The 12,896-nt window shown below is 42.1% G+C and overlaps 1 protein-coding gene and 1 long non-coding RNA gene across 2 annotated transcripts; both read right to left on the minus strand.

Moving 5' to 3' along the window:
• Window positions 1-2,861: 2,861 nt before the first annotated feature.
• LOC147756550 (uncharacterized) lies at window positions 2,862-6,205 on the minus strand. Its single transcript, XR_015324159.1, has 2 exons — window positions 4,544-6,205; window positions 2,862-4,320 (listed from the first exon to the last, which is right to left on the minus strand). It is a non-coding gene; the product is annotated as an uncharacterized LOC147756550 (long non-coding RNA).
• A 4,006-nt stretch (window positions 6,206-10,211) lies between these two features.
• LOC111247178 (uncharacterized) lies at window positions 10,212-12,544 on the minus strand. Its single transcript, XM_022797814.2, has 2 exons — window positions 12,411-12,544; window positions 10,212-11,718 (listed from the first exon to the last, which is right to left on the minus strand). The coding sequence occupies exons 1-2, from the start codon at window positions 12,540-12,542 to the stop codon at window positions 10,699-10,701; spliced, it is 1,152 nt and encodes a 383-aa protein (XP_022653549.1). The 5' UTR covers window positions 12,543-12,544; the 3' UTR covers window positions 10,212-10,698.
• Between the last annotated feature and the right edge of the window lie 352 nt (window positions 12,545-12,896).

The following is a 12,896-nucleotide window of genomic DNA, read 5'->3' on the forward strand; positions in this document are numbered from 1 at the left end:
TATCCATCATTGAAGGAGGAGTTTAAGGGTTCTGCCTGCGTTGTAGAAGTGGTTGCGTGCGTATAAGCACGTGTTTGTATGTTGGCTGTTACCCCCCTGGCACCCGAAGTGTCCGGACAAGAAGGCGAAACCGGGTCGATCCACAACCAGAGAGCATCGATTGCACTGCACTCGTTAAGCTTTTGAACTTATCAAACACATTAGCTAAGAATACAACATAATATATAATCATTCCCAGCTGATGATATCAGTGAGACGGTCCAGCAACTTTACGATTTGGAAAAGTGGTCAGATTCTAGATGATGCGAACCCTGTCCTGGTCGACGGCCGCCACAAAGATATCGCAGGACGAGTAAGGCACGATGAGGGCAGGACTCGCTTCGGCGGGTGTTATCTCGCTGCGAACGGTGTGGGCAAGAAAGGTATCTGTGTGGTTGGAGGACATAACTGCCGTTTTATGAATATATGGGAAGCGAACCACGTGGTGGCGACTGGTCAGACGCCTGTCGACCACACCCGGAAGTAGCGCTGCCGCTACAGTGGCGCCTTTCCCGCACAGGTTCTTTTCCCTAGTTCCTTCGTTTGAACGACACATCTAGACCGGCGTTTGCGCGATGCGTAAGGCTCAACGATTGCTTTATCACTCCGATATAGAGCCGATGGATCGGCTCCTGTTTTTCTCACAAGCCTGCATAAGATGTCTGTCAATGGCTTTTTATAACAAGAATACTACACAGAGCAGCTAACTCGTCAGCAACGGGAACGGTAAAAACGTTACGAAGCGAACGATCCTTTGTACATGTTAACACCTATTAATAAAATTGACTTGCGTATATGGATGTTTTCAGTTCTATTGTGGTTGAAAAAGATCACCAATAGTGCCGCATGTTCGGCAGTAAACAATGTAAATGATGTATTATTATGGTCTGTATAATACATGAGTCACAAAAATGTTTATTCGCTCATATTGCTGTAATATAAACGCCCTGGGATCCATTTTGGCATTGCCGGAAGACGACAAGCCTTTATATCAGTACTAAAATTATTGTATATATATACATCCTGTATACACGTTGTTTTGACTACGTCAGAAGGTCATATTTATAAAGAAAGGTCTCTTTTTTTCTCGGCAAATCTAAGCAGTTAAACAATAATCTGGTTACTATTGCTGGCGCCCTACTATTGAACATCGAAAGAAGAAAAAGAAAACAGGCCTTGACAGCTGTCAGGATCCCATGTCTATAGTACATATATTATCTGGCAGCAATTTTCGCTTACCATAAGCCGTTCATTTTGCGCAGAACGGAGGTCAATTGTTGTGTACGACGTGTTATGAAACCTACGAAATGCGCAAGACAGTCAAATACAGAGCCTGCTCCCAATCTCTTTTTTCATTCTTTTTTTTCCAAATTTCCAAATCCATATAGAACCATCGAAAACGGTTTCTTTGGTTTTAGAATAGGATGATTAATTTGAGTCTCATTGATTATGGAAGAACTACAGTGCAGTATGTGTTATGAATACATCGGAGACCTAATATGCCTTAAAGACGACGCTTGAGTAAGGACATTAACGAGCTTTATCGGATTTTGTGTTTGGAATGAGTCTCAAAGCAATTTGACTTTCACAGTTTTACGTGTAGAAACATTATATCTTATGACATGATACTTCAAATGTAGCAATAGATAAAAGTCTAGAGTCTAAACATTGCCAGGCCCCAGGAAGTTCACAGTATCCAGAACATAAGAACGTAACGTTGCTAATAAACCATCATCCAAGAGAAATACACGTAGTATGTTTTTCGAGTGCAATCGTCTGACTAATGATGACCTCAGGTAAGACGAAAACGTCTTTTCTACCTTGATGGTGGCAATACCTTGCCCATTGCAATGTTCTTCAGGAAGACGCCCTGACCAAGGTTGATGTATACATTTCCTGTGGTTCTAGTATTGGAAATATCTAATTCTAGTAGGTAGAGTTTCAAGCGTTTGCATGAGCTTGCCCAGCAGCCGCCCGCTATTTTGTCGATGAAACAGAAAGTTAAACGTTAATCTGAAAAGCAGTTATTGCACCTACATATACGTGTGACGATCGATCGAATATGAATAGTGATAGTAACACATTTTTGCTTAAGTTCGCAAGCTTTTGTCAACTATCTATTACTAAAACAACTTAGCTCAACTTTTGGAATAGATACAATATTTAACAGAAGATAAAAATAGAATATTGGTCGATCTGGCTAATGAAGCCTATTGTCAAAGTAGGAAGAGCGATCAAAGAAATGAAACAATAGAATATAATATGCAACTGCGGTTGTCTCTATTGATTACTTCATAGGTTTTCGTTGGCTGTTAAAGATGGTGCATTATAGCTTCATTGATGCGCCGAATTTTTCCTTTAGACGAAACTGTGTTTTTTGCCATGATGCGTTAAGTCAGGCTTGTCCTTTGTAGGGAAAGTATTTCTCTGTTTTATCTATGTGTCGATTCATACCTACAAGCCTGAAACCATGGTAGCATGGTATAACTGGCTAATGCGTAATACTTTGAGTGAGTTACCATGGATCTGTGGCCTTTGCTAGTTCCAGTTTCATGCCGTCTTATGGGTCTGGTGGAAAAATTCCAGATAAGTCCCACGAAGCTCAACCCGGCTGAACTCTTCAGTGGAGGGGAATTCTTAATTCTATACTGAACAGGTCCTTCTGAGAGCCTGCTGGCAGAGTAAGAGTGGCCGAAAACGTCAATTTAAATGCATAGCGAGAAGTAGTAGTATTTATTAATTGGCTTCCTTGTCAGAAAATCAAACTTATATGAACTTAGTCGTCTATTCTATATATAACCTAGTAAGGAAATCAACGTAGCTATATGTATTTGTTTTTATTTAGTTTTTTTTTCTCTGTATCGGACCCATAAGGGCTCACACTTCGGTGCAGTGGGTTAACTGAGTAAAATTTGAATGGTGACGGTAGCATACCCCGGTTTGGCAAACGCGGAGCGATGCAGCGGGGTATCCCATTGATTAAGCAACGTTGTTTGGACTGGAAGCGACCTCTATTCACTACTGTCCCCCATCGTATGTTGATATGTAAGACAGGAAGAAAGATGAATGAGAAATGATTTATCAGGACCTCAGATGCATAGGTCGACTATCGCGCCTACCACGAACCCTAAGAGCTCGAACGATCTGCACTATGATAACGTCTGGTGCCAAGATATACGCCTTCGAATTCAACTGAACATTACCTGCTGTCATTACGAAGGGGTTACGGTGCTTAGCTGAACCCAGTATAGCAACTGGTCATAAAATGCATTTATGCTGTCGATTCTGTACATTATACACATACGAGAATTTTGATTTCGCATTTTCAGGAGCCAGTATCGAAATGGAGCCGAAGATTCGAAGAAATTTTTTATACCGACAAAGGTATCCTGTGTTCCTAGTTGGTATAACTTCCATTAACCCTGGTAGATTTAGGGATAGCGAGTAACTCTGAAGAGCATACAACATACTTCTGAAGCATTATGAAATTCTTGTCGCGTCAGATTTAACTACCAGTTCGTTTGTCAAGTCAACAATATCATCGAACTAGCATTCTTAGCGTGTTTTGATACATTTTCAGACCTTGGCTATCCTTCCTTTTTTGTGTATTTTTCGTTTCGCTGCACATGAATATACATCTGTTGCCCCTTAAACCGTGCGGGTTCATCCTTCGCAGAAGGGCAAATTATCGCCAGCGGAAAGCAGCGAAGTATACAGCGGACATAATGCACAAGAGCTGCTCTTCGATCATATTCTGAGAACGAACTTAGGAATTTCTTGGCCTCTTTTCGTGTGCTTCCGTACTATTTATAATAATTTTCGTGTTGAACCACGGGCGTTAGGTAAAGGAATTTTTAAGGATCATAACAGAGCGCGCCAGAATCTCTCAATTTAGATAGATCGCATTTTAGCTTTTACTATAGAAACAACAAAAGCATAAAAAATAAATAAAAGTTTACAATACAAATTTTGTGTTTTGAGAATTTTTTTTAGGAATACTATTCTAGGCTGTGGCTATTTTATCTGGTACGTTCACTCCACAGAATAAACGATTAAATTGCTAGTTCGATCTTGGGTCATGACAGTAGCATATGAGTTAATTATTATCACTATGGTTGTTTGCTTCGGTCCAGCTACCAGCTGAGTATCGCTTCCATTCAAATATAAACAAAAGTCACATGGAAACGGACTTTGTGCTTGGTCACGTGCACTCGTCCTGGGCGCTCGTATCGTAGTGATGTCGTAGGTAAAGGCTTCGCGAACAGCTTGCGCCATGTTGTCCTAGTGTTAGGTAAAACAATATTCAACTGCTTTGTTAGTGGATTGAAATCGCATACCTCCGCAGAAAGTGACAGAAGAGCGAATGATTGTCAGACTGGAGCTCGCGCTTGTCGTACATTGAATAAACATAAGGCTTATAAGGTGACATGCATGAAGCGATGCATGCAGGGTTTAGGTAAGCAAGGCATTGAGTATACATTACTTATATTGAGTGGGTTCTTACATGATGCTCTAGACGGTTCGGACGATCTCTTGTCTTGGCTATTGTTGGCAGATCGCGACACAATAGCGGTTAGCACAGAAACAAGGAGAGGGTGGCCCTAGGAGACACGCGTTGAGGACGCTTGACGCCAAGCGCTCTAACGCGCCGCCGCCGACGTTGGCCCTTGATGTGGATAGATAAAGAAAACAGATAGAGTATGTATTAGTCAACACCAACAAACGCCGTAGAGTCGACCCATGTGCCTTTAAGCACGCGTGTAAGAATACACAGGAACAGTGGACAACTTAGTTCAGCGACGCAAGAAATGCTCGTGGAACTAGGCTTAGATGAAACACTGCTGCTTCATTGTGTTCAGCAAAGCTGGAATTTCAGCGTTACAATGATGATGATGATCATAGATCATGTAAGAGAGAGGTCGTATCAGGTGTCTATCAGGAAGCAAAAGGGTGACATGGAGGAAATGGGTGAATGATGAGCTGGACAGCAGTCCAATTGAGTTGACACCATAGCATAACGATCAGTAGTTGTATGAAAGATGTCACAGACCAACGCCGCAGTGTTTAACTAGAACACGGCATATTTTGCTGGAAAACGCGGTACATAATAGAGAAAAGTATTACAAACGAAACACTTAGTCATAGTCGATGTTGCTCTGGGTGTCAGGATCAGTTGTAAATAGAATAGATTTTTTTTTCACGTATTTTCGACTTGATGATGATGATGATGATACGTTAACGTATTTGTTTTTTTTTTTTTTATTCATCTACATTTATTGATAAATCCATAGTTAGTGGTAGGCTATAATCATTACGGTGGTGTATCATTGTTTAATGTTGAGATGCGATCAATAGTTCAGTCTAACTTACCTTTACAGCTTGTTCTCTGCAAAGGGCAAACAGTTGGCACCATACTGGCAGTCGCCTAAATTGTTGTTGATTTTTTAGAAACTCGGGCAAATCGTGCGGAGCTTTTCTTCTAGCGACAAGTTTTTACCAATTCATTTTTCGTCATCATCTGCGCCCATATTACTGTGCTTTGTTACACACTGATTGATAGCCCATTTGATCCTCCACCCATAAGTTGTGGGGCGTGGTTGTAGATGGTTTCTTGGCCACTCTACTCAGCGCGCTCTAGTGATAACTTCGCTAAACACACACTACCCGTATTACAATACAAACTAACTTTTTCTTGAGATATGGTGAGTTTTTCTAATCAGGCTGATCAAACATCGATTGATATTAGCCGTCACACAACAGCGTCTGCAGTGACCACATGCAGGATATGATGACGTGCCAGTGTCATCAATGAAGCCAACTTTTTGCCATTGGACTAATGATATTCGCTTGGATGCTAGACAACTAAAGGCAAAATTTCGTTCACGTGTTCTAACAAATGATTGATTCCAACAAATCTATTCCATCGTCGCAGCGGACAAAATTGGCCCTGTTGGCCGTACAATTAGGTCGCTCGATAGAACATAAGCGGGCTAACTATGACTTGGTTGGACAAGCATGCGGTGGACATTAATCAGGCCGAGTACCATTTCAACTTGCAGACGACAAAACCGCCTTAATTCTTATGTTACCTTAATTTTCAATCAATCGTTATTAAAAATTAACACGAAATTGGTTCCAGTTTAGGTTGGCACGCTGTATTTCATCGCACCCATCTGGTGCTCGTATTGCCATGCCTTTTTCGCTAGCCACTGCACAATTTGCCATCAACCGAGCCTTCTTGACACACTACAATCGAATTAGGACGACGTTGAAACTCACTTATGCTTTGCCTTCATATAATTTGTGGGACAATATTTTGTCCACTGCGTTTGCTCCGCTCTCACTTCCATGTGGCCAGGTCTTTAAATCGACCTGCGCCTCTTCCTAAGCCTGACCAGCCCCTTTTTGATTCCCTATCTATCCAAGTGCCGCTTGAGCTTCGTCCTAGTCCAGCGCTCCCATACCTATCAACCTGATCTTAGGCCTAAGCTTCCACTCACGCATCTCGCTCGCTCTCCCTCGGACCGTTGCACATTGGCCAACACAGGGAAAGTCCTCTCACATCAGCCGGCAGAAAAGTGGTCCACATAAGTCCCAGCAGTCGATAACATTCGTTTGCTGCTCGCGTCCGGCTTGTCTTTCGCCCGCCTTCCCGGTCGCTCCGCGCGGGCGCGGATCATCAGATCACCATTGTACGATGGATCTATGGTCTTTTTCCCCTCTTTGGGATTAGTTCCACTTGTGCAGGAAAGCTCTACGAACGCGCCTGTGACATCTCGATTGGCAGAACGACAACTACGGCCACCTAACTAGCCACCCAGTGAGTGAGCTAGCAAGCGAATAGATTTGGTGATTTGCCACGATAGAGCTAGTTACATAGATTATATTTGTTATATGGTGTGGCGACCGCGATGAGTGCTTTCTCAATCGACACCTGAGGGAGCGAATACTCGGGCTGGAGTGAGGAAAGCGAGAGGTAAGGAAGAGAAATGACAACCGAAGCGAAACACCCTTCCAGCAGGAGTCGAAAACGAATACGAACACTTGATTGCGATACGCGAAAATAAAGCTTCAGGCGGATCAGGTGTAGTGACCCCCCCCCCCCCCAACTTAGGAACCTAAGCACTCTTGCGATCACGACGAAGAGTTACCACGGAGGAGTTTTGTTTGAAGGTAGACGGCTATGTCCTGTTGCTGAAGCATGTAGGTAGACCAAATGATGAAGCGATGAAAAGCCTAGTCGAAAGGTCTCCTAGGTGCCAGCGTCAGATTGCTATATTATAGAACTTAATCTTGAATATGTAAGCACGAGTGTCGACACGGGTATAAGCATCGAAAAGACTGCGGATCCAAGTAATTGGTTTTGATTCGATTGTTGTCCTGAACGGGGTGCCGTATCCGAATAGCACTAGCGTTATTGGCTCGCCACAATCGCACTCACTGAAGCTTGTAGGAGTGACCAATTTGAGGCAGAGCTGAACAAGTGCTGGCCCAATCTTGGGGTCGTCAAAAGTCAGTCTCACACTGACTCGGCCGAGTGTGAACAATGTTAACAAATCCACTTCATGGCACGCGGCACGTGTCTTGTCTTTCCCGACAAATCTCAGTGCATGTCTTTTAAGGTCAGGTCGATTTGATAGTACTCAAATCGTTGCTGGCAATTCTCTTGAGAATAGCGTGTCAGGTGACTGGCAAAGAGGAAGAACGCAGCCGTGGTTCCGTGACTATCTCGAAGACACGCGACCGAAACGTGACACCAACACGTGCGATAAGGTCGTTTGCGCGCGAATATTGAAAAATCAAAATCCGACGATATACGCTAGGAAAGCAGTAGAATTATATCAAGAAATGAACCTATCGCGTCGGAGAGCAACAGTACAACAACAAATACAATAACTTAATTGGCTCCAATAAACTGCGAAAGAGGTAATTTGTATTAATAAAAACGCTCAAAATGTTTGTTTTTATTCTGTCGTATAACACCAGCCTGTTCCATACGGGTAAAGTATGATGAAAACAGCACGCGATGATTGGTGTTTAAAAGCTGGTCCTAAACAATTCTCCGCATATATCATTCAAAGATTAGCATCAAATGAGACATTGCAATACATGTATTTAAAAAAAAAACTAGAGTAATTAAATTTATGATCAAATAGATCGTCGCAGCTACGTAAATTTGAACCATAGAAGAATTACCCTTTGTAAAATATTACTTTATCATGGTATAAAAACAACAAGTCTGCCTGACTAAGAAATTAAGAGTTGTATTCGGCTTGCCGCAATATATTCCGCAATGCAGCTTGGTAGGGAAGAAACTCCCCGAAAGCTGTAAGGAACTAGTTGAGGAAGTTTTACAACTAAAGTGAATGAGCCAAGATGTACACCTCAGACTTGAGAGAAATTTTCATTTGTTACCTATCAGTGGGTGAGAGATGAAACAAAAGTACAACCGGTAAACCCGAATTTCGCGTTCGAGAAAAGTGTATTTCAAGACTGTGTACTGAACAACTCAGTCATGGCTGCTCTGATAGTTTCGCAGTGCTAAGTCCTAAACTGATATCGACTAGCAATACCCGATCGACTAAAAATATAGTTGACATTTAACTGCTAGAGCTCTCAATACCATTCGCTGGTTATTGCGTTGTGGGCAGTTTCGTCAAGGGGAGACAAAATATAGAATAGGAGTATTTATACCCAAATGACTTGAGCTAAAATACGACAATTGAGAAAGCATCACGTTTTCAGTAAAAGAAAATCTACGCTTTCTTGAAGCGAGATGAAGGTTTGCCATGTCCAGTAGAAGTGCCAAGTGGAAAATAAACAAAGGTTTTTGATCCAAAGAAGCTTATATCGATTATCTTTGGCAGGGTTTAGACTAAATTATTATGTGTCTAATTGTCGTTTCCGCGGTAAAACAGGCAGTGCCTATTACACAAATAATAGCTCAATACTTTTTCAGGTATCTTTGTTAATCAGTATATTTAAAAAATTGAAGAGACGGCTAAAGGTGTTCTGATAAAATACCTACAGAGTTATCCAGTTGCTCTTTTTCGGCAACGACTTTGACTTGTTTTGTAGAGAAATAAAATACAGAGCAAGGGGGTAGTTGAAAATAAGTTCACTGGTCCGTCCAGAGATTTCATTTGGCAGCGGCGATAGATGTGTACGTAGAAGTTTTCAGTTCTTTTCCCTCTAATTAGAACGTCTGGCCTAGATACTTTGCTATTTTTAAGTAAGCGTCAAGTTAAGTGAAAACACTTCGTGCATCGTCAAAATAGACCTTACGCTGTTACACGGTAGCTAAATTACTGATATCTAAATATAAAAATTATGCAATCATTCGGATTCAAAACTTTGCGAAGTAAATGCCCAATACACGTTCAGCATGTTATGAAAAATATAATAAATTGTTATTATTTGCTATCATCTGCTATATATCCTTCACGATGTTATGATCTAGAAAGCAAATCGTGTCTGACGAAAGCAAAATCTGGACGGAATCTCCTGTGATTGCATTTGGTGCTTCTCCTCTGCTTAATTGCTGCGGATAACGGTGAAATGACCGTTCCCCCATAACGGTCCTATTATCATTTAGAAGTTTGCAACCGAGAGTTTCTTTTGCATGGTCGCCATTGAAACACAAAGACAAACTTTGTTCTCGTAGATACTTGGTCTTGAGGTAGGTAGCTAAACTCGCACTGGATGACCCTCTACGATTTCCGTGAAAGCTTTGTGCACGGAAAGTAGTTGCACGTTGATTTTAGGGACACCCTGTGGTCTAGGTTCGGATATGGGTATAGACGTATCTGTGTCGTGGCGGAATCTGACCGTCTGATAGAATGCGTAACGGCGATGTCGAACGTATGAAAGAGAGATGAACCAGTGATCTGTTCCTGTTTCTGTTAGCTTATATGAAATGCTTGCCTTCTATGTATAGCACAAATCAAAATTTCACTTACGTTATTTTATACATAGTATTGTGGACATAAATAGTATGAAATTCGCCAAGAACGTCAGTCTACTTTAGCGTAAATAAGAGTATGTTTATTTATGTATCTATATGTCCACTGACAATCCAGTTATAGTAAGCAACACCCTCTCGTCAATGGAGACCACCAGCAGGTCACCATATGTAATATCTAAACGGCATAATTAAAGGCCACTTGTACACGTTGGTGTAATGACTCGATACGAGTTACTCAATTTATTCCTGAAATAAGCTCAATTGAACAATAACAGACCGTCTGCGGTACTTTTGGGTAAATTTAGATCTCTATTGGTATCGGTCAACCTGACACAATTAAAGATCATTTTTTGTTGACAAGTAACGTTTTTGGCCAATCTGAATATACAAAATTGGCAGTCTTATTGCCTACTGGCGCATACGGCAACGGGAACAAAGCTACATTTGACGGTTATAATAACAATGACGATCGTAGCTATGACAATGAACGCAGTTTAGTAATAATATCAATGATTGTTTAGCAATAATGGTATGAGTAACAATTGATTAGTGAGTTATGGTATGCCGCGGTATTTGCAATCATTCTAATAGATAATGTGTTCACGTTTAGGCTTTCCGAACGTATTTACCGATTATTCTGGATATGGTTATAGCAAGAAGCAATAACGAGCAGTCATCTCAATTGTATTTCATTTCTAAGTGTTAAAAAATTCGTTTAGCGACCTAATAAACGCTTCTTCGCCGCTCACGCTTTCTTCGGCAAGATACTGTTGTGCACACGTTGAGGGGTCTCGAAGCGTGGTCTGATGTGCTGCAGCTGGTTCCTGAATCTGACCCTGTATTTGACCAGATGCAGTAGATTCCTGAGCTTCGCGCATCTGTAACGAGTGGAACGCATGATTTAATGGTACCGTGGGACTAGTCGCCATCGTACTATAGCGAGCAGGCGCATTGCACGTGTCACTGATGTACGTATCATGGTTCTGCCAATAACTGCCGTAGCTATGGCTAGTGCTAAGCCCGCTGAAATCTCTAGGTTGATAATAGAGATTAATCTGGGTTTCGTTTGCAGTCCCCAGTGGCTCGGCACTTTTGCTGCGACCCGTACATTCCCGATGGCCGTAATAAGGGTAAGCGTCCGTGGCGTCGCGGGCGTTTTCCTCTAAGTACACGCTTAGATCATCTTCATCGTGTTGGTTATCATTGATCACTATGGCCGGCACGGAGTTAAACTGTTGACAAAATGCTGTATCTGGATATGGACTCGCTGGTGGCCTCGGGGTTAGGTTTGACGCGGTATTATTACTGCTGTTACTAGGGGAGTGTGGGGTGACTGAGTAAGTGGTTGAAAAATCGCACGTATTCCATGAATTGCTTGTGTCGTACGTGGCGGCGGACGCTTGCTGCGAGTACTGCGGGGAACTGTCGTACGTTGAGTTCGCATAGCTGTTCGACGCGCTTTCACTAGTAGCTTCTCGGCTTATGGGAGATGGCGGATGCTGTTGATGATGATAACGGTCGTATGGACGAACTGGACTAGAGGGAGCTGAGCGCGCTCGATGCATCGTCGGAGATCTTGAGTTCGACCGCGATGATAATCTCCCACCTGTTAAACAATCCCACGATGACCTCGTTGAAGTGTTGTTTACACTGAGGAAATGGTCTTGTCTGTATCCATCTCGGCGCAGCTTTGCTCTGCGGTTCTGGTACCATACCTGGAAGACGTGTTAATAGGGATGTGGAGGAATCGGGGCGTGTTACAAACCAGTTTGCTTCAACAACAATTTGTCAATTCAAATATCCAACGAGCGATACAATTGTCGATAGAAATTCCGCCTTACGCTAGTTCAGCGACTATAAAGCAGGTAACAAATAACACCGGTCCTGCTACACTTGACCATAGCGGGACACAAACAGTAAAAACAGCAAAAACAACCATAATGAAATGAGCAAATCTGCGCCTATCAATAAAAGCAGGCGTTCAACCCATTCTAGGATTTAAGTTCTACTGCAAGAGCTCAGTGCCATGACATTACCGTAGATTCATTATGGCGAATAGGCTTCCGTAGCGGCCAAGCAGATGACAACTCAACAAACTACAAGATGCTGCTGTTTACAGAGCTCAATTATTTAATTTGTATGTTTATATATGTATATATATATATATAGGCGAAATTTGCCCTCTGTTCGCAGATGACGAAAACCAAAACGTGTCTCAGTGTTCAAGCTTCAATGTCAGCATATATATATGCCAGTAAATTTCGTGGGAAAACGGTTCAACATACGCTGCAGTTCATTTCCATTACCGCAAACCTTTTAACAGATGTGCCAAAACGTCTTATACGGTTCTGCTATTTCATCGAAACTAAGGGCTCAATCGTGTTTCGAAATACAACTATACGCTTACCCTGATTTGTTTAACGGACACGTTAAGCTGCGCTGCTAAATCGTTCGCAGTTTCTACGTTGAGGTACGCGTCATTACTGAAGTTCAGCTCTAATACTTCAAGTTGAGAACGCGTGTACTTGATTTTGTCCATTATATCGTTTTGTGATTTTCGGTCCTCAGCACTCTAGCTTTCTGTGCTTTCTTTTATGTAGAACAAGCAAGTTTTTGAGCAAGCATGTTCACTTCCGGGAGCTTCGCGGCGACGCTTTGGCACGATGCACCTATCTAACTCCACATGCTTCATAAGACCAAACTATTACAAATAGGATCAACACTGATTCACGGCGTTCCTACAACTAATCATGTTTAAAGCGGATCCTATATTTATTTTGCAGTGCTTTAAACAACAAAACACCCTTCCCCAGTACTCGTCTGCAAAAGCCAGCTGTCCTCCTCTCGTATGCTTCATTTGTGTGTTGACACGACATATGCAATGTATGGAGGT

Source organism: Varroa destructor, unplaced genomic scaffold (assembly GCF_002443255.2).
Source record: "Varroa destructor unplaced genomic scaffold, Vdes_3.0 BEIS01000003.1, whole genome shotgun sequence".
Classification (NCBI taxonomy): domain Eukaryota; kingdom Metazoa; phylum Arthropoda; class Arachnida; order Mesostigmata; family Varroidae; genus Varroa; species Varroa destructor.